General features: G+C 47.8%; 1 protein-coding gene across 2 annotated transcripts in view; it reads left to right on the top strand.

Annotated features, from left to right (window-relative positions):
• Positions 1-10,506: 10,506 nt before the first annotated feature.
• The window catches only part of TBC1D10A (TBC1 domain family member 10A), a 39,011-nt gene continuing 27,253 nt past the window's right edge, over positions 10,507-22,264 (top strand). The window contains exon 1 of one of the 2 annotated variants that reach the window (XM_035098031.2): positions 10,507-10,872. In XM_035098031.2, coding sequence (XP_034953922.2) covers positions 10,592-10,872 — 281 coding nt within the window. In that variant the 5' untranslated portion in view covers positions 10,507-10,591. Of the gene's footprint in view, positions 10,873-10,893; positions 11,411-22,264 lie in introns of those variants that run through there. The other variant, XM_035098030.2, reaches the window with a different exon arrangement.

Raw genomic sequence — 22,264 nt, 5'->3', positions numbered from 1 at the left:
ACTTGGCAGCTATGCCATGTATTTAAAGCAAATTCAACATGGCTGGCTTCCCAATCCTGGGAACTCTAGCTTCTTTCTCACTGAGCTAGAATTCCTGGCACCCTTAACCACACGACCGTTTCCGGGATTTCTTGCGGGGAGGAAGCCATGTGCTTTAAATGTGTTGCGCATAGATGTAATATGAACCTCCAGAGCCAGTGGTAGTATACCACTGAAATCAGTTGCTTCAGAGCAACAGGAAGAGGGGAATGTGGAAGTTCTGCTCTTTCCCATGCAGACACATCAGCCTTCGGTGCAAGCTGAGTAAATTATATCTCAACACTTCCAAGGTGCTGGGTTCAATCTCCGCAATCTCCAGGTAGGGCTGCCAATGTTCTGTGCCAGTGGAGACAGAACTTTGTTAGATAGACCCAGTGGTCTAACTTAGTATAGGGCAGCTTCCTATGTGAGACGTGACAATCAAGCGATGTTTTAAGTCCACATCTCTTGGCATAATAGGTCAGTGTGTCTGGCTGTGAACCAGAAGGTTGGTGGTTCGAGCCCACTCAGGGATGACTATGTGCAGGGACTAGATGACAGCCGGGGTCCCTTCCAACTCTTATGTGTCTGATTCTATGTGTCAATTGGGGACTAGAAAACTGCACAGTACGTCGGTCTTTCTTTACTCCAAAATGACACACACACTGCAGCAGATTGCTCTCCTTTCCTCATAAACCAGGGACATGACCGAACCCAAAGGGTGCTCATCAATGGCTCCTCCTCATCCTGGAGAGTAGTGACTAGTGGGGTGCCACAGGGTTCTGTCTTGGGCCCAGTCTTGTTCAACATCTTTATCAATGACTTGGATGATGGGCTTGAGGGCATCCTGAGCAAGTTTGCAGATGACACCAAATTGGGAGGGGTGGCTAACACCCCAGAGGACAGGATCACACTTCAGAATGACCTTAACAGATTAGACAACTGGGCCAAAGCAAACAAGATGAATTTTAACAAGGAGAAATGTAAAGTACTACACTTGGGCAAAAAAAATGAAAGGCACAAATACAGGATGGGAGACACCTGGCTTGAGAGCAGTACATGTGAAAAGGATCTAGGAGTCTTGGTAGACCACAAACTTGACATGAGTCAGCAGTGTGATGCAGCAGCTAAAAAAGCCAATGCAATTCTGGGCTGCATCAATAGGAGTATAGCATCTAGATCAAGGGAAGTAATAGTACCACTGTATTCTGCTCTGGTCAGACCTCACCTGGAGTACTGTGTCCAGTTCTGGGCACCACAGTTCAAGAAGGATACTGACAAGCTGGAACGTGTCCAGAAGAGGGCAACCAAAATGGTCAAAGGCCTGGAAACGATGCCTTATGAGGAACGGCTTAGGGAGCTGGGTATGTTTAGCCTGGAGAAGAGAAGGTTAAGGGGTGATATGATAACCATGTTCAAATATATAAAAGGATGTCATATGGAGGAGGGAGAAAGATTGTTTTCTGCTGCTCCAGAGAAGCGGACACGGAGCAATGGATTCAAACTACAAGAAAGAAAATTCCACCTAAACATTAGGAAGAACTTCCTGACAGTAAGAGCTGTTCGGCAGTGGAATTTGCTGCCAAGGAGTGTGGTGGAGTCTCCTTCTTTGGAGGTCTTTAAGCAGAGGCTTGACAGCCATCTGTCAGGAATGCTTTGATGATGTTTCCTGCTTGGCAGGGGGTTGGACTGGATGGCCCTTGTGGTCTCTTCCAACTCTATGATTCTATGATTCTATGATTAACAAGGGAGAAAGCCCAGAGGCTGATGGTGTGTGGATTGGATGGTGGCCTTCTGGCCTGCTGGAAGGAAGCCACTTGCACTGTGGTAAGGCTGTGCTCTATAGGAGGGCAGCAATGCTTCTGAATACCAGTTGGAGGGAGACCACATGACAGGAGACCTGTTTTGAGCTTGTGACCCCCTTGGGTCATCTTGGTGGCTAGGGTTCTGGATTAGATAGGCCATTGGCCTGGCCCAGCAGGTTCTTCTTATGGTCTTATGACTGACCAAAGGTCACACAGTAGTAGTAGTAGTAGTAGTAGTAGTAGTAGTAATAATAATAATAATAGTTTGATACCCCGCCCATTAAAAGCACAATAAAACACCAAACATTAAAAACTTCCCTAAACAAGGCTGCTTTCAGGTGTTTTCTAAAAGTCAGGTAGTTGTTTATTTCCTTGACATCTGATGGGAGGGTGTTCCACAGGGAGGGTGCCACTACCGAGAAGACCCTCTGTGACCTCATTTCTCACAGTGAGGGAACTGCCAGAAGGCCCTCGGAGATGGACCTCAGTGTCCAGGCAGAATGATGGGGGTGGAGATGCTCCTTCAGGCATACTGGGCTAAGGCCATTTAGGGCTCTAAAGGTCAGCACCAACACTTTGAATTGTGCTCGGAAATGTAGTGGGAGACAATGTAGGTCTTTCAGGACTGGTGTTACGTGGTCTCGGTGGCCATTCCCAGTCACCAATCTAGCTGGTGCATTCTGGATGAGTTGCAGTTTCCGGGTCACCTTCAAAGGTAGCCCCACGTAGAGCGCATTGCAGTAGTCCAAGCGGGAGATAACTTGAGCATGCATCACTCTGGCGAGACAGTCTGTGGGCACGTAGACAGCTGCCCTGGACACAGAATTGACCTGCACCTCCATGGACAGCTGTGAGTCCAAAATGACTCCCAGGCTGCGCACCAGTTGCCCCATTCAGGACCAGGGAGTCCCCCACATTCAGGACCAGGGAGTACTCCACTCCCACCCGCCCCCTGTCCCCCACAAACAGTACTTCTGCCTTGTCGGGATTCAACCTCAATCTGTTAGCTGCCATCCATCCTCCAACCACCTCCAGACACTCACACAAGACCTTCACCACCTTCACTGGTTCTGATTTGAAAGAGAGGTAGAGCTGGGTATCATCCGCATACTGATGAACACCACGTAAGCGCCACGACTGAGTGGAGGATCTGAACCCTGGGTTGGACTCCATCCATTCCCTCACCCAACACTGTCATCACAATGACGCCGCTGCCTCTCGCCACACTTTCCTCTTGCTGTGAAACAAAACAGAAATGCTGATCTGGCAGACGTTTCTTGATCTCCAAGAAAAGGCACAGATCCATCGGGCTCATTTCCTTGCCAATTTGCCCATTAATCCTGAAGCAGCTCCTCCACCTTCTCCTTGGCCCTCCAAGACAGACAGATTTGATCTCAGGGGTTTCTGCTGAAAGTATAATAGCTTTGCAGTAGCATTACTGAAGGCAGAGGTTGGGGACTTCTCTACGGCCGCATTCACACCATCCACCGTGATACTACTTTAAGCAGTCATGGCTTATCCCAAAGGATCCTGGGAGTTGTAGTTTGTTGAGGGTGCTGAGAGTTATTAGGAGACCCCTAGATCCTCCCCCCTCCCAGAGCTATGATTCCCAGAGTAGTTTAACAATCAAGATGTCTTCCCAGGGAACTCTGGGAGGGAGAATACAGGGGTTTCCTAATAACTCTCAGCACTCCTAACAAACCACAGCTCCCAAAAATCTTTGGGGGAAACCATGACTAGATTTTTTTATTGGTTTTACATAAAAGTTATACACAACAAACATAACTATTAAATAGTGGGTCGCTTCATCTGAAGAAGAAGTCTCGTGGCTGCTAACCTCCTCGTGGTGCACCTGAATTGGCTTCTTAGTGGAGTGTGGGTTGCTGGACTTGCGGATCGCCTGAGCATAGAATTCAGCAGCTTCTGAGGCCGTGGCCTCCTCAATGGCCTTCTGCACCATGAGGTCTGGCATGGCGAGGAGGCGCCGTTGTAGATGGTTGTCCCGGACTCCGCAGACAATTCGATCCATCAGGGCGTCTTCTAAGTCTCGGAACTGGCAGTGCAGGGCGGCCCTTTGAAGCGCAGCAATGTAGTTGTTGATCGACTCACCCTCTGCCTGATCTCGGTGGTAGAACGCATGACGGGCAGCAATTTTGGACGGCTTGGATGCATAGTGGTTACGGAGCTTCTCTTTGAGTGTGTCCCATGGCGCTTCCTCGACGGCTAGAGGTGCAACCAAGGCCCGGGCTGTCTCGAATACCTCGGGGCCGCACAGACTGAGGAAGAGACCCCGCTTCCGCTCATCAGACACCGCTGTCAGCATATTTGCTTGGAGGAAGCAAGCGAACCGAGCAAAGTACGTATCCCATGATTCAGAGGCTGGTGCGAACGGCGGTAGAGGCACGAATGAAGCCATGGTTCCGATGCCTACGTGGATGGCGATGGAGGGCGTACAGTGCTCTAGCCAGAACAGTCAGCTCTGAATGTGATTTCGCTCAGTGATTTCGCTCAGTGATTTTGCTCAGTGATCAGCTCATTGCATGTCCGATTCTGGCTGTGCTCTGCTGTCCTTCAATCCTATCCTCGTCGCCAGTATTAAATAGTGGGTCGACAACACAGCGGTTCTTCAAGAAGTTCTTTATTTGGAAGCCAGAACAGAACTGAACTGCATTGCTGAGCCGGCCTGCTTTTATAGAGGCTGGCTCAAACAATGTATCAAACATAATTCAAAGTTCCCTCCTAAAGTTCCCTCCTAAAGTTCCCTCCTAAAACAACTGTCAGGGACCTGAGGACCTGAGGGAAAACTATATACACTAATACATAACAATAACATTTCCAAAAATAAAAAGCGGTTCTTTCAAACCTTCAGACCTCATTCCTTCCCTCCACACCATTCCTAATATTGAATTCTATACTGAGATAGGCTATTGGCCCATCTTGCTTAGTATTGCCAACACCGACTGGCAGCATCTCTCCAGACTTTCAGGCAGCGGGTGCCAGGGGTTGAACCTGGATGTGAAGCAGTTGCTCTACCACTTCGCCTACCCTAGGTAAGCCCAAACCTAGGACAGCAAGGGCATCGCTTTCCAGTAAGTCTGCCTGGGGTGTCAAGCTCTTAAAAGATAATGCATGGTGACACCAGACCTGGTAGAAATGACATTCTTGTTATCAAGGGGTTTCAGAGAGGAGAGGAAGAGACAGAGGGATCTCACCCATGTGCCTGATAAAGCACTTTTCAAAGCCACTGATGCGATGCAGCCATTTAGCAGGAAATTGATCAATTTTTAAACAGCATCAATTTGTCTCCACTTACTGATGGGAGCGAGGGAGAAAATGTACTGCTCCACCTTGGGAAGGGAAAAAACAGGGCAGTTTACCCACGTCCTTCTTCCTTCTGTTAAGTTGCAGAGGGACTTTGCACTCCTAGATTATACTCCTGCACTGACTGTCTCACCTGCTCCCATACAACGTAACAGGCTGTTTTTGACTTCAATTTCAAACACAATTCAACTTATACTATCTCACCAAGTGTAATTCCATAGACCAACACATCAGGCAAACAGAACATATCAAGAGAAATTAAAGACCAATGGATGGTCAGGAGATAAAAGTTCGTTCGGTTCCTAAATTGGCATATTGGCAATAACCACAATATGGTATGCTTATCTTATGGTGTTCCACATATTGCTGCGAGCGCTCCAGTTGGAGAACAGCCTTTACCAAAGGTGTCATGGGCTTTGAAGAAACTCGATCTCAGGACGCAAGGAAGAAACGTGCTAAGAGGAAGGCACACTTGGCAAATCCACACCGTGATCAACTCCCGCCTGGAAACCAATGTCCCCACTGTGGAAGGACGTGTGGATCCAGAATTGGCCTCCACAGTCACTTAACGGGCCCATTGTTAAAATCGTGTTTATGGAAGACAATCTTACTCGGATATGAGTGATCGCCAAAGAAGAAGAAGAAGAAGCTTTGGGGATTCTAATGTTCCTTGTATATAGATATCGGATCAGATGGAAAACTTGAAGGTATGGCACGACAAGGATTCTGGGATAATACCTTGTTTCACCCTACCGGGCTTCGTCAGCTGTGCATACTCTAAATTAAACAAACATGATATAACATAATCCTTATACAAAGTAAGTAACATAACATACCAGTTAAACAACAAGTTTACATACCATATTCTTGTATGACGGAAACATGGAACAAAATTTCTCTTGATATATTTTGTTTGCATGATGTGTGGTCTATGGAATTACACTTGGTGAGATATTACCGGTATATGTTGAATTGTGTTTGAAATAGAAGTTACATAGTCAAAAACAGCCTGTTATGTTGTGTTACCAGGATTGTATTTACGTAACCTAAGGCGTAATGTTTTGCATATCTTACCTGCGCTTCATCACCTAGGAAGGGCCATAGCTCAGTGGCCGAACATCTCCCTTGCATGCAGACGGCCCCAGGTTAAATATTTCGCCAATGCATGCACATTTCCCCCTAACAGATGCACTTTTGAAAGCGTCGTGTGCAGTGCAAAATTTTGAGCAGACCGAATTTCAAAGGGCTCTGACAAACTGAGCTGAATTTATCCCCCTTCTCTAGTTACCAGCTGATACCATCTCTTGCTGGGGAAATGAAAGACGAAAGGCTCACAGGAATGGTTAGGAAATTGCTGGCAGGTGGTAACCATTTGGAGGAATCATAGAAACATACAGTTGTACAGTTGGGAGGGGGTTCAAATGGTCATCTAGTCCAACCCTTTGCAATCAAGGAATTACGGCTCCCTGGAATGCCATATCTTCCCTGCCCCTCTCAGCTAAGGGGCAGACAGAGAAACTGGGGGGTCATATTTGGCCCCTGGACCAGGGGTTCCCCATTTCTGATTTAGAGCATTTGTCTAAAGAACAATGGCAAGAGAAATTGATGAACCAAGCAGAAATGGCAAAATTGACGGACAGACTCCGAGAAACGGACAACAGTGACTTTGAAAAAGAGTGGGAACCATTTACAGTATAATATATTTGCAGAAACAAAGGAAGACTATTGACTTGATAGCAGGATTTAAAGAAACAGTCACATCTTTATTAACAAAGGACATTTAAAATAACAAAGAAATGATATAGTGGACTTTTAAGAAACAGCAGTATGTAATAAGGGGGAAACAAACCAGAAGTGGAAGCTGAGGGAAGCCCGGGAGGGAAGGGAGGAGGTGATGCAATATAAATGTTATTGATATGAGATGTATGGAAAGATAGAAAAAGAAAATTGAATAAAAATTTAATAGAAATAAAAAATAAATATTTAGAGCATTTGCACCCCACTCTTTATCCAGAAAAGGCTCCCAGAGCAACTCACATACAGTTAGTTAAAAACAAGACAGTCTCTGCCTTCAGGCTTGCATTCTAAAAGACATAGCACAAAAGAAAAAAGGGCATGGGGGGAAGAGGGGAAAAACAAGTCAGGTGCCCATTCTTAAAGTTAAATAGTAGCTCTTATAAGGAGCAGCTGAAAACAGTTCAGCTGCCAAAGAGGCCTGATGAAGCCAGCCTTTTAGCAGAGGTGATGGAATGAGCCATTGCTTCCCTTCTCTCCCACAACCCAATGCTAGCCTGCCACCAGAAGGTGGCAGCAGCCATCAATACAGTACTGTATTTCTTTCAGAAAAATGGACTGATCTATTCCGCAGTCACCATCCCGGCTGGGGAGAGCACTTGCAGGAAAAAGCTCAACTTGCTGAACTTCTGGCTGTCCTGCAGTTGGGAAAGTCGCAAGAGCCCTGCCTGAAAGCAAGGAGGAAACTTGGGTGCTCATTCCAACTTTAAAAGGGCTTTAAAAAGAGATTAGTCAAATTCATGGCCACAATGACTATGTTCTCCTTCAATGTGCCTCTGAATGCCTGTTGCAGGAAACCACAGGAGGGGAGCACAATTCTCCAGTGCTCATGTGCTTCTTGCAGGCTTCCCCGAAGCATCTGACTAGCCAGTGTGAGAACAGGATGATGAACTAGATGGGCCATTGGCCTGATCCGGCGGACTCTTATGGTTTGGATGCTGCAAAGGACTGACAAAACTATCCTGCTGTGCTGTAAGCTGCATTCATGTTGTGCCTCACCTTTCAATATCCTCTCTCCCTAATAAAATATATGCAACTCCAAAGTATTTCCAGTTAATAGGAAATCCAGGAAGAACACCATAAGAGCCTGCTGGATGAGGCCAATGTCCCATCTAGTCCAGCATCCTATTCTCATAGTGGCTTCTTCTTCCTCTTCTTCTTCTTCTTCTTCTTCTTCTTCTTCTTCTTCTTCTTCTTCTTCTTCTTCTTCTTCTTCTTCTTCTTCTTCTTCTTCTTCTTATGCCACCCATCTGACTGGGTTTCCCCAGCCACTCTGGGTGGCTTCCAACATATATAAAAGCAGGCCCGGCTCTAGGTGTAGTCCCAGTGGCGTGGGGCACCAGGGCGCTGCATGGCGGGGGCGCTGCGCAGCAAAGCCACGTGAAAACCATGCTGCGCGCTGCAAGGGCGGGGGCGCCGGAGCGATCCCTGCGCCTCAGCGCCAGGGCGCCCGACCTGCTTGAGACGGCCCTGTATAAAAGCATTAAGACATTAAACACTTCCCTATAGAGGGCTGCCTTCAGATGTCTTCTGAAAGTCAAATAGTTGTTTATCTCCTTGACATTTGATGAGAGGGCATTCCACAGGGTGGATGCCACCACTGAGAAGGCCCTCTGCCTGGTTCCCTGTAACCTCACTTCTCGCTGATGCCTATGGGAAACCCTAATAATAATAATAATAAATTTATTTATACGCTGCCCATCTCTCTGGGTTTCCCCAGCCACTCTGGGTGGCTTCCAGCAGAATATTAAGAACACGATAAAACATCAAACATTAAAAACTTCCCTAAACAGGGCTGCCTTCAGATTTCTTCTAAATGTCATATAGTTGTTTATTTCTTTGACATTTGATGTGTGAGGGTATTCCACAAGGAGGGAGCCACTGCCGAGAAGGCCCTCTGCCTGGTTCCCTGTAACCTCACTTCTCGCAGTGAGAGAACCGCCAGAAGGCCCTTGGAGCTGGATCTCAGTGTCCGGGCTGAACGATGGGGGTGGAGACACTCCTTCAGATATACTGGGCCGAGGCATCTAGCTGACCACTGTGAGAAGAAGATGCAGGAGCAGATGGGGCAGCAGCCTCATCCAACAGGGTCTTCTTATGTTCTTATGTTGCCAGCCAAGTTGAATGGAAAGGAAAATTGCAATGACATTGGCTTGGGCTGGCATCTCACACTGAGTCAGACCTACTTGCCCACCTAGGACTTGCCCAGTCCTGTCTGCAGTGACTGGCAGTAGCTGTCCAGGATCCCAGGAAGGGGCTTCTCCCAGCCCTATGTGGAGATGCTAGGGGTTGAATCCTGGACCTTCTGCATGATGCAAGGCAGATGCTCTCTCACTGAGCTATGGCCCTTTCTCCCCAGCTCCAGATTGTTAAATGCGCCCTTTGTATGGAGGTATTCCCATGCCAGTTAGGGGGTGATGGCAGTGCCAACTGGTGTGGTGCATTTGCACATAAACAACAAAGAGTTTTGCAGCACCTTAGAGATTACCAATTTTATTATGGCCTAAGCTTTCCTACTGAAAGTGGGGGTGGCAGCCAAACTTTTCTGCGACCTAGCTGTGTATATATTGTTGGTATATGATTTATCCACATTTATCCACCGTTTGTAAAAAAAAAACCACCTCAAAGAGAATAAAACAATAAAATTATCGATAAAAACAGTTAAAAGCAACTTTGTAAAACATTCAGAAAAAAATAAAAACACCAGTGAAATAAAACATATGATACTTTTGCTTAAAAACTGAAATTATGTGAAAGTTTTTTGTAATCAAATAGACATTTGGTGCTTTGGTTGGGGGGAGGGAGATTGTTGAATGCTGATCGATGATCCTTGAATAAAAATGTGAAAACATTAAAATATTTTTGGGAGGGGGACACATTAAAAGACACACCAGCATTCTACATAGCTGAGCAGGCTGGTTTTACCATTCGAGATTATACAGTATAGTATACTGTATGTTTTTGATGGTTTATAAACGCTGCTGTATTATTACAGAACCCAACAGGACTTGCATCTCCTCTACATAACCGCCTGTCCGAAGCGGGACAAAGTAATCCCATAAATGCTTTGCTTACACTGAAATCAGTTCCACTGAATTCAATGGGGCTTACTCCCCCCCCCCCCAAAAGTGGGTATAGGATTGCAGCCTGCTGTTGAATACATTTGAGCTGCATCTATTCCACAGGACCGTATCACTGGAAAACACCTCCTTCCTCTCCTCCACCGCCCGCCCCTTCCGCGTTTCTCCAAGTTTTGTGTTACGTGGAAAGTGAATGGAAGAGGAGTGTGGAGGAGGCGAGGCGGGTGCGGAGGAGGAAACACCGCGCTCCTGGTCAACTGGATTGGCGGGTGAGAAGCAGGAGGAGGAGAAGGGGGAGGTGTTTAAGCGTTTTATTGATTGGCAGCTCGGACAGCCAAGAGCTTTGCCGGCTCGCGCTCCCTTTCCCGCCCATTTTCCATTCAAGAGGCTTGCGAGGCCGCCGGCTCTCGCCCGCGCCTGAGAGCCAATGCTGGCTGCGTAGGGGCGGGCTAGGGAGCGATGGCTCAGCCAATGGGCGTGGCCGGATCGGCTGAGGGAGAGGCGGCACGGCCGGATCGACTGTGGGTTTCGGCCGATGGCGGCGCCCCTTCCTTCCCGCTGAGGCGGCCGCGTATGGCCAAGAGCCGAGCGGGAGGAAGCGGCGACGGCGAGGCTGCCTCTGCCGCTCAGGCCAGCGGCATGGGCTCTGCGCCCCGCGGACCCCTGGCCGAGGCGGAGGAGGACGACGACGCTGCCGAAGACGAGGCGGCGTCGGCGGCCGCGGCGAGCGAGATGGACTCGCGGAGCTCGTTCGGCGGCGGCGGCGGCAGCAGTAGCTCCGACGGCGAGCGCCGAGTCGACAAGTTCGGCTTCCTCGTCGCCGACAGCGGAGACGGAGCAGAGCAGGAGGCGCCGTGAGTGGCGTGGGGCGGAGGGTGCGCGCTGGGCGCTCTTGCCATGGGCAGGGGCACTCTTGCCCCTTTCGGGAGTGGGTGGGTATGAGCTCGCCTCGAGCCCAGGAGTGGCCGGCCAGAATCAGGAGGCAAGTGGTATTCGGTTCCCACCACTTTGTAGCAGCCTCCAGTGCGACAGAGGCGCTCTCGCCATGCGCAGGGGCACTGTTGCCATTCCCCGGAAATTGGCCTGTCTCTGTTATTGGCATAGGTTCCATCGTCGCCGCCGGGCCCCCTCCAATAAAATATATGAGGGGGCCGCCCCCACCCACAAAGTTGGTGGACATTGCCTTTCGAAGGGTGTGTACGTGCAAAGCACCATGCGATCGATTATACGGGGTGGGGCTTACTTGCCTCTCCCAATATTTTATTCAAGTTGGCATCCCATATTGTTGAGGAGGGTGGTAGGTGGAAGTTTCTGTCTCTCTCACACTCACGCACACAAGGCACTTTTACCATGGTCAGGAGGTACTCTCTGTGCCAAGAATGATAAGCCGTGGTAGGAAAACCCTGTGGAAGGGAAACTGCAAGTGGTAGCTATATGTGGTGTAGAGGCGCTCTTTCTGTGGGCAAGGGTACTCTTCCCTGTTTGGGAGCTGGCTTGTGTCACTCCTGGGGGTGGGTAGGTGTGGGTGAGGGTGAACAGCTGGTGACTTAAGTTTCTGTAACACACCCACCCACCAGTGGGCTGGGGTTTGCACCCAAAAGTTATAACCCCCGGTTGCCTTTTGAGGAAATTGGCTTGTCTCCCTTCCTGGAGTGGTGAGGGCCAGTTTCTCTAAGCCCAGTGGCGCTGAGGCAATTTTCGCCATGGGCAGGAGCACTCTTGCCTTTCTGGGAATTGTCCTGTCTTGCTGGCGGGCTGGGTGGGTGAGGCTGGACAACCAGTGGCTGTAAATTTCTGTAATCCCCAGCAGCCAGGGCAAGGGGGCACTCCTTTCGTGGGGTGAGGAGGGGGTGCTGTTTGCATCCCAGAGGGATGAGCCCTGACGGGGAGCCCTGTGAAGGGAGAATGGTCTATGTGTATGCATGTGTAACCCTGATGGCCAGGGGTGCTCTTTCCTTGGGCAGAGATGTTCTTGCTTTTGTGGGCCGTGTTGAAAGTTGTTTCTAGGCAGAAGAGAGGTGGGCAAGCAATTGCTTTAGTAGTAAAGCACAAAGAGCTGCCTATTTTTGTAACCTCAAATGGGATGGAGGAAGCTTTCCCCATGGGCAGAGGTTCCTTTGCTTTTGAGAGTCTCATTGTATCTGAGGATGACCCTAGGCTGAAGAATATCGCTTTTTGCTACAGATGTCTGTTGCCTTCAGAGAGGTGCCAGGGCTCCAGCCTGCCTAGATTGGGGTGTGTCCCACCACCTGGCTTGGAGGGATGTGTGATTAAAGGGATTCTGAGGACCTCTTGTTACTTTAAACTCCACTGTGGCCCAGAATAAAATAGGGCCAAGCCTACTTGGTTGAAGCCTCCTATCTAGCTCCTCCCTGGGATGTCCCAGGGCAGGGGTAGGCAACCTCAGGCCCGTGGGCCAGATGCAGCCTAATCGCCTTCTCAATGCAGCCCGTGGACGGTCCGGGAATTGACGTGTTTTTACATGAGTACAATGTGTCCTTTTATTTAAAATGCACCTCTGGGTTATTTGTGGGGCCTGCCTGGTGTTTTAACATGAGTAGAATGTGTGCTTTTATTTAAAATGTATCTCTGGGTTGTGTGTGGGGCATAGGGATTCGTTCAACCCCCCCCCCCCCATATAGCCCATCACATGGTGTGAGGGATGGTGGACCAGCCCACGGCTGAAAAAGGTTGCTGACCCCTGTCCCAGGGTATGGTTGAGTAGAAGGCACTTTTCAGGAGCTTGGGTTTTCACACTTTTTCTTCTCCCATCTCTCTATTTAGAACTCTTGAGTCTGGAAACTGGTTTAGGGACTGAGTACAGGGACCCAGGTGGCGCTGTGGGTTAAACTACAGAGCCTAGGGCTTGCCGATCAGAAGGTCGGCGGTTCGAATCCCCGTGACAGGATGAGCTCCTGTTGCTCGGTCCCTGCTCCTGCCAACCTAGCAGTTTGAAAGCACGGCAAAGTGCAAGTAGATAAATAGGTACCGCTACAAGCGGGAAGGTAAACGCAGTTTCTGTGTGCTGCTCTGGTTCGCCAGAAGCGGCTTTGTCATGCTGGCCACATGATCTGGAAGCTGTATGCCGGCTCCCTCGGCCAATAACGCGAGATGAATCCCGCAACCCCAGAGTCGGTCACGACTGGACCTAATGGTCAGGGGCCCCTTTACCTTTTTACTAAGGCATGGAATGGGGAAGATGTGTAGATTTTGGATTGCCAGGTTTAGGGGCAGCCTCCCCTGTTCTTCCCAGTGAGGGGTGGAGGAAAAATGGAAATTGTCTCAGTGCAACAATAGTGAGAAGTTGTTGCTGCTGAGCCTCCCCTCTTAACAGTACCAGAGCCCTTCTGAGACATTAAAACAACTGAGGGATGGAGGCTTTGGCAGCAAACCCAGTCTATGGGCATCTGGGCCACAAGTGCCTGAGGGTGACCAGAGTGAAACACCCCCCTTGTTTTTGATCCTGGATGACATGGGAATTGCGGTGCAGGGAGTATTCTTGTTTTGAAGTCAAGAGGAGCTTTGTCTGAGGGTAGCAGAGTAAGGCGGGCGTTAGAAATGCAGATGTTTTGGCTTGGGGAATGGATCTTGATTGCCAAATCCCCCTTCTCTGGGATACCTTCATCCCAGTCTCCACTGGGTGGGTGATGGCAGTAGGCTAGGGCTTGCTATATGGGGCCTCTTGAAATCAACCTCTTTCCCCAAGTATTCATGCACTGTTTTGGAGGGGGTGCCCTCCATCGTAGGATGTTTTGACTTCTTATGTAAGCTCCTTAAGTTGCAGTCTGTGTCCCTTTACTCTTATCTGAACCAACCTGGAACTGGGCTTCCTCAAAGCAATTTTCCAGCTCAGGGGCTGGTCTGCTGTAAAGCGTAGATGATCATGTCCAAAGACATACTGAGTTATGAGTCTCACTGGGCAGTTGTCTTGGATAATTACCCTTCTTTCAGTTGACTGTGAGGCAGGTTAATGATTGTAAAGCGTTTTTTCTGCTGCGCCACAGAAGCAGCAACTGTTTTGTTTTGTTTTGCTTTGTATGGCTTTGACTCTGTGGCCTGCTTCCTCCCCATTCTGAAAGAAGACAATTGATCCAGAGGAAACATCCCCTTCGGCATGATTTTTTTTTTTTTGGAACTGAAGAGCATGATATCCTCTGAACTGAAGTAAAGGTGGGAGGAAGAAGCCACGTATCCCGTGACACTCTGGGGTGGGCGAGCCTGGGGAATGATTAATGCACACCTTGCAAACGAGACGTGTATTGCATTCCAACATCTCTTGTGTGAGAGTAGGTACACCTGTTTTGGTGAGAGCAGGGTCCCTGTGGAAAGGTAGTAAGCTGGCTAGCATCCAACACCTGGCCCATCCCAGCCAGTTGGCACTGTTCACTTACCCACGTGATGCTGTAAAAAGCATGCCTCGATAGCGATATTTCCCATAGGGCAGCCTTCCTTTCATAGGCACCCAGCAATTAAAATATAACCCAGCCTTACAAATAGACCCACGGATAATTTATTATATTTCTATAAGGCATTTATTTACTTTTTATCAGATGGATCCTGCAAAGCAGTTTGCAATAATGTTAGTACAACAAAACGAGACAACAAAAATTACACATGCAAATGTGGGGGGGGGGGAGTTTTGAAGCAGCTGTTTTTCGGCTTCTTTTTCTGCTACCCTCGGGGCAAAGGGGTGCGTCAGAAGCCTCCCCCTGGGGGGAGGGGGAGTCATGGCTGTTTAGATCAGGTGTGGGGAACTTTGAACCTCCGGATGTTGCTGAATGACAGCTCCCATCAGCCCTAGAGAGCATTGCCAGTGTTTAGGGATGGTGGGAGTTGCCATTCAGCAACATCTGGAGGGCCAAAGCTTCCTCCCACCTGGTTTAGATTACCAGCCTGCTTGCCAATGCATATGGATGTACAGTATAATCATTTGTGGCACATTAAAAACTTGAATGCATGCTGAAGTGAAGAGGCTGTCTTTTCCCGCTTCCCAAATGATTCCCTGTTTGATCATGTGGAGAGGTGATTGGTTTTTTTGGTTTTTTTGCTACAGGTGACCAAGCCTGCCATGTCCAACCTTTGTGAGTTATAGGGAAAAGATGCCTGGCTATGAAGGGGGAAAGAGTACTGTTGAGCCTCATCCCCCTCTTCCTAGGATAGGAGCATTGGGTCCTTTAACTGTAGAACCTAAACTATTGAGCTTCATTCAGCGAGCTGTGACTCACAAGTGGTTTGCAAATTGACCTTGAGTGGGGTGTATCAGTGGTGCCGCCACTGTCTCATCTCCCCGCTTAAAACAGCTGCTTTTTCAGGGTAAAAGCAGGTGTTAAGATGCGGAAATAGCCACACTCCACTATGCAGTGAAGCTGCTTTTGGCCACTTTTGCACACCGGCAAGCAATATGACGGTTCAGACCACCTGAGGGGGGAAGCAGAAGCAGAAAAGGATAAAGATATGAAATAGAAGCACCTTCTGCGGCATAATGGGTCAGTGTGACTGGCTGTTAACCAGAAGGTTGGTGGTGGAAGCTCACCCAGGGACAGCTGTGGGCTCTGTGTTGAAGCCTGAGTTTGAAGGTGGATCCTGGTTGGCTGTAAAGGAGTTCTGCAGAATTGGATTTGTTTTTGTTTGTTTTTCAAATGGGCTTGTCAATTTCACTTTTGCTGTCAGAAATGAGGAAGTGAAAATGACACATCCTGTTCACTACCCTGGAACAATGGGAGTGGGGGCCTGCAAACAGTATGCCAGTAGGCGGATTAAAAATCACAAGAGCTTCACAGAATGGGTGAGGGAGAGAGAAATAGGAGGGTAGGCTTAAAGCAGCGAAAACACCCTGTTTTTGTTTATTTTAAAAAAAACATAAATTGGGATTAGAACTTGTAAACTGGGGCTATACTGCGAGGGAGCATTGAGCCTACACAAAACTGTATATCCAAAATCTACTGACAGTGTAGGCGTTGGAGATGAGATGGCAGAGGAATCTGTGTTGCTCAACTCTGATTTCCCTTTCCGCTCATGCCTGCAGCATTGGCCTATATGTATTAGATATTGCCACTTATTAAAAGGTTGCCTGCACTATCTGTGCTTTGCCTTCTTCTGGTAGGAATCTCAATGAATGTGGTAGCTGGAGAGAAACTGGTATTTTCCTAGCAACTAAAAATAAAATTGTGGCACTGCCTTCATTGAGGAAATACATCTTGGATACTCGCTTTTGGTGTGCATATACCTAGCTCTGAAATATTGTCCAGCACTTTCTGACTGCCTTGTGTTGAAAGGAGCAGGGGCACAACTGGACAGCCTGATAATCCAATCACAGCAGACCTGTTGGCTTTTACTGTGTCCCCAAATGGACTGAGGTATCTAAGAACATGCTACCTCCTGTTGGGGGTTCCAAGACAAGCCATTGCTTACCGGGCCCAGTTGACTTAATTTAGTTGCTTCTAGTATTGAGAGGAGATCTGGTGTGTTTCGGAAGAAAATAGTACGCTGAATCAAAGATACTTACTTGAAATGTCTGAGATGAGCACTGCTGGTATTTTGGACTAAAGGGGTTGGAGTGTGGGTTTCTCTGGTTGAGTTCATGGAGACTAGGAGTCAATATTTGCCACCCACACATAGCAAACTGTTGATGTTCAGGGCTGTTGGAGGATATGCAGACTGAGTGAATGTTGCTTTTTATAAGAGCCTTTGCCAGACTGCGAGAGCTCCTTAACATGCAGGAGGAGTGTCTGGAATATGTAGCAGAGGAGATAAGTGAGAGTGAAGGAGAGAGCAAGCAGCCACTACTCCAGTGTGCTGGTGCCAGAGCTACTCCCTCTTGTTGCTTCGTTGATGAGAGCAGGAATCTCATTTTGCTGGGAGGCTATGCTGTTGCACAAAACACCCAGAAAAGGTTGCAACAATGAAAGGAGATTTGGGAAAGTAGTCCCCGTTACCTTGGCTGCTCTGAGTGTGGTAGTGACTCCCAAACTGAGTGCTGTGTCCCCCACTACCTCTTTGAGCTCAGAGGCCCCATGAGGGATTGATCTTGTCCCCTGGTCATATGAACAGTGACATCAACTTGAGGGCGGGCCTTAGGATGTATCGGGATTCCACAGTTCAGTCTGCTGCAGTACTGTGGATGGGCACAGCATTACCGTAGCCTACCGGTAGGCATCTCCATTAGCTAAGGAGGCAGAGGTTTGGAGGCAATATTAACTGGGCTATTCTGCAGTAATAAGAGTTCCAGGTCAAGGTGATCAGGAAAACCTATGTGCATCTTATATAAGTACCTTTGAATGATGACAATCTGGAACAGGCATCCCCAAACTCGGCCCTCTAGCTGTTTTGAGACTACAATTCCCATCATCCCTGACCACTGGTCCTGTTAGCTAGGGATGATGGGAGTTGTAGTCCCAAAACAGCTGGAGGGACGAGTTTGGGGATGCCTGATCTGGAACATAAGAGTCCGCCTTCTACTTCTCCCCACTGGAAATGGAATGAATGAGAAGAGGGGGTTTTCCTCCCTGGCTGGAGCCTTGACAAAAAATTGCTCCTCTTAAGGAACTGGCAACGACAAAAAGTCAGATAGCAATTTAAGGGAAAGACCCCTAGGAAGCTGCCTTATACTGAGCGAGGGCATTTGTCCATCTAGCTTAGCATTGTCTTCATTGACAGGCAGCAGCTCTCCAGGGCTAAAAGAGGCCAACAAACATTTGAGTCAAGGCGACTGTATGCAAAATGCATCTCTTAGGAACTTTCATCATGATCATTTTTGCTTGGAGTTTCTGTTCTAAGCAAAACAATGCAATAATAATCTGAGACGCAGAGTATCCTGGTAGCCATCGATGGATTTAAAGCTCCATTCAAAAGAAACAAAATCATAGAATCCCCAAGCTGGAAGGGACCCAAGGGTCATCTAGTCCAACCCCCTGCAATGTAGGAATCTCACCTAAAGCATCCATAACATATGGCCATCCAACCTCTGCTTTAAAATAGCATAAGGATATAAGGTTTCTTCCATCTTAACCTACCTTCCATTAAACCTTTCAAAAGCATTTCAGAAGCTCTCCAACTCTGCAGCTGTGAGGTCTAAAGAAACCAACTTATTTTCTCACGGCTCTGTGGCAGTTATCAGAGTTTGATTAGAGGCTTGTAGGTCCCCCCCTTTCTGTTTGTGGTGCTTTTAGATCTCTTCACATTCCTAGGTTGCTGGCACAAAAGTTGCAAATGAAACCACTGACTTGGAACAAACAGTTACTGAGACTTCTGCTATCTCAGGCTTGCAGATAATTCCACAAACCTAACCTATTACTTATTTTTGGCTTACGAGCATTCAATAGCCTATCCTTTTGCCCACACATAATGTTGCTTGTTACCCGACAACAGCCTGAAAGGAAACTGAATGATCCAACAACAGCCTCTCTCTTCCTGTTTATCAGACTTCCCTTACCTGGTGACCAGGAAGGCAATTATTCCACACTGCAGGTGAGCAGCAAGTGGCTGTTGTGAAAGCTACACACTCTCATCTTATTCTCATTGCCTAATCCTTGTTTCATGAACTGCCCTGTAGCTACAGGCACTTTGCATATGCCACGGGGCATGCTAAAGGACTGCTTCATTCCATAGCTGGAGTCAAGAACCTAGGAAGTTGCCATGCTGAGTCAGGCCATTGCCCTGTATTGACCACAGTGGGGCTGGGGAACATTTTTCAGCCTGAGGGTTGCATTCTCTCACGGGCAATCTTTCAGGAGCCACTGCCAGGTGTGGGCAGGGCAAAGGGGTAAAAAATAGATGGGATCAGAGGCAAAAGTGGCTGGAGCAACACATGGCTCTTTCCCTTTGTACATTACTCTGTTTTCCAGACAAGCATACACCAAAGGGTTCTCTACACACCCCTCTCCCCATCCAGGTAGGAGAGAGCATTGATCACAGTTTAAGGACACGTTGGGAGGTGAAGCCTGGGGAGGAGGCATGGCTAGGGAGAGGCCTGAGGCCTGGATTGAGAGACCGTGCTGCATAATTTATATGCACGCACATAGAATACACATCCTGTTAATGTGCGAGAAGCGGTTTGGTGCCTTTTCCAGATTGCTCTGATTTTGCTGCAGTTTAAAATATTATTTTGGTCCAAAGTCTCTCATTTCCAGGAAAGATGGTGACAAAGGGACTAGAGAACAGAAAAAACAAAGATTAGAGGGAGAACAGATGCAGCTGTGTTAGGAGGCAAATACATCCTGCTTGGATGGGTGCCTGGGGGCAAACAGTGGAAGACCTCCGCAGCTGGGAGGTTGACCAGCAGACTGCATTAAGCACTTTGAGTGGTACATTGAAAGTATGCTTAATGTAGCCTTCCCCATTCAGGTGCCTTTCCAGACCCCCTTCTTACAAAAATTGAGAGATTTTGTTTTGTTTTTCTAGTTTTGTTTGTGATTTGGGAGTTGCCTGTTTGGGGCTGTGCATCTGCTTTTGTCTTTAGGTTGATGCAGGAGGCAAAGTACAAGACACTTTCAACTTGCATAAGGGTTACCGTACGTTCCGGGGATATGGGCATAGCTAAGATTAATTTTAGGGAGGCAGACTATATATTGGGGGGCAAAACAGACAACTGGTCAGTTAGCTGCAGGCAATAATGCTTCAGAATACCAGTTGCTGGAAACCACAGGAGGGGAGAGTGCTCTTGTGCTCAAGTCCTGCTTGTGGGTTTCTCAGAAAAGGCATCTGGTTGTCCATTGTGAGCAAAGGATGCTGGACTGGATGGGCCACTGGCCTGATCCAGCAGGTTCTTCTTATGTTCAAGGAGGGAAGGAAAGGGGGGTGGCAGAGAGAAAAAGGCAAGGTATTTCACCCCAGATGTCAGACCTTTCCCCACCCATTACCAGCAAGTGGCCCCCACTTGATTACCTTTGAAAGGAGTATAGCCTTCAATAGAAAGAAAGTTCCCCGTCGTTTCAGTAAATGAGATAAACTTAAGCAATATCTTTGCAAAAGGCAAGCAGCCTTGAGAGTTCACCATGCACAATAAATGAATAATAAGACCTGGACAGGGCAGGTCTCCTTGTGGGGAGATGTCATGTAATATTATGTTTGCATACAAACATACTGGGTGGGGCATACCTGCAAATTGGGTGTGGGACAGCTCTTAAATATCCTCATTTTTATATATATATAAAAAAAGAACAGCATCAGTTCCCTCAAAAGCAGATGTCCAGAGCCCTCTTCCCTCCTACCATCTTGTCTGTGTTATCCCTCCACAATCAGGAGGCAGAATGCCTCTGAATGCCAGTTGCCAGGAATCCAGGTGGGGAGAGATGTGTTGCACTCAGTTTCAGCTTGACAAGCTTCCCATTGGGGCATCTGACTGGCCAGAACAGGATGCTGGACTAGATGGGCCACTGGCCTGGCCACTGGCCAGGCTCTTCTTTTCCGGCTGAGCCAAATACATGTAGAAATCCTTCTTTAACTAGAAACTATTTTTAAAGCCTAGGTTAAAGCTCATTAAGTCATCATTTTGCTGCAAGTGGACATTATAGCCCTAAAACTGGCCGCACCTACGAAAGATTGACTCAGAATTGTTGAGGCAACACACTCCTGAACTTGGAGGAAAAGCAGAACTTCCTTCATGCTAAGTTGCAACGACCCATTTTTTACCTCAATAGTTGTTTGCAAATAGTGCAGGTCTAATATGCCTTTAGAGTTGGGTAAACAATTTCCTGCATCCTAAGGGCAGAGTGAGATGTCAGGTTCTGGGCATCTGTCATTTAAAGTATAATGTGGGGAGCTGTCCTCCCCATATGTTTTGACAATACTTGTACAGCTTGCCTGTAAATAACATGTCTTTCTAAAATTGGATTTATTAGCAGCTCATCCTCATCTGTTCTGTGCTGACAAACAGCATCAGAAGCAAGATCTAGCCTAATGAATCTGGTGGTTTGCTCTTTTTTAAAAAACGGAGGGTAAGTGGTGTGTGTGAACTGTGGGTTTAAAACTAGGTCAAAGCAGGGCCTCTGCTCCACATTAAAATCCCATCTAGTTCCTAAAGTAATGCTGCAGTAGGCAGAGTGGTGGGATTGGGATGCTGTTGCAAAAGTAATTAGCCTGGGGGAGTGCCTGCACCTAAGATGTGCCACATTCTAACTGAGCTGTTTTATCGTAATGAAGCAAGCGGTGCCACTGGTTTGTTTTCTGACAAAGAAGCGGAACAAATCTAGTGTGTAAATCAAGCTAAAAACACTTTGATAAAGCCAGTACATGATTGATGGGGGAGCAGAAGCTTTTATTATCTCTCACTTCCCAATACCTGTATTTGGCCATTAAAAAGCTGTTTGTGGGTATTAAGGTGGGTATGGAAAAACTTTGGCCCTCCTGACATTGCTGAACTGCAGTACCATTGGCCACTTGCTGGGGCTGATGGGAGCTGTAGTTCAGGAACATAAGGGGCAGCAGGGGGGAGGCAGAGGCTCCTCACACCTAGGTTAAGGAAGCAGAGGAAAGCAGCAACCTGAGGAAGTGAAATGGGAAATGGGTTGTTGAGAGCAAGGGATCAGAATGAAGGAAGGGGTAAAGCCTTATGAGTATAGGAGTCCAGAGTATAGGAAAGCTAGGGCTTAACTTGGGAATAGAAGCTGGTGACTGAAGGGGTTGGCAAGGGACGTTGTACAGTTTACAGTCCATTTTAAGCATGGTGGCAGGCCTTCTTCCAGAGTAAAAAGCTTGAAGGATTTTTCTTATGTTCTGAGATGGGTATGGTTGAGAGCAGTTAGCTAGCAGGAGGTGGTTTATTATGCTGGTGGTTGAAGTATTCCAAACTTCATTGTGTTGTTGGCCTGTGGTCAACCAGCTGGGGATTTACTCAGAGGCCTGCAGCCAAAGTCTTATATCCTTTGACTCCTCACCTCTTAAGCTGACTTATGTGGCCTCCTAGTTTTCCAACTCTGACTCCTTCCTCTGTTTTTCTCCCCTCTGCCCTCATTCTGACCATTTCCTCTCGGACCTTCTTTTCTGATATTCTTGCTGCTTACATCTCCTTCCCTAGGCCCATCCATGTGCCCTGCTTCTCTAGGGTAAGAACAGCTCAGCAAGACCTCTTTAAGAGTCAGAGCAACTGAGCCAGTGGCAGCCAGAGACTTCAGGGCAGCGCTGCTGATCACTGCCAGGAGCTTTGCCACTGGACATTACACGCTTTGCTTGATTTGAACATGACTCACAAGTTGTACTTCTTAAAGTTTGAGTTACTTTGGTGCACAATGTTGTGTTTAAAACACAAAG

This window comes from Zootoca vivipara, chromosome 17 (genome assembly GCF_963506605.1).
Source record: "Zootoca vivipara chromosome 17, rZooViv1.1, whole genome shotgun sequence".
NCBI classification, from domain to species: domain Eukaryota; kingdom Metazoa; phylum Chordata; class Lepidosauria; order Squamata; family Lacertidae; genus Zootoca; species Zootoca vivipara.
This window is presented reverse-complemented; position numbering and strand designations above follow the sequence as displayed.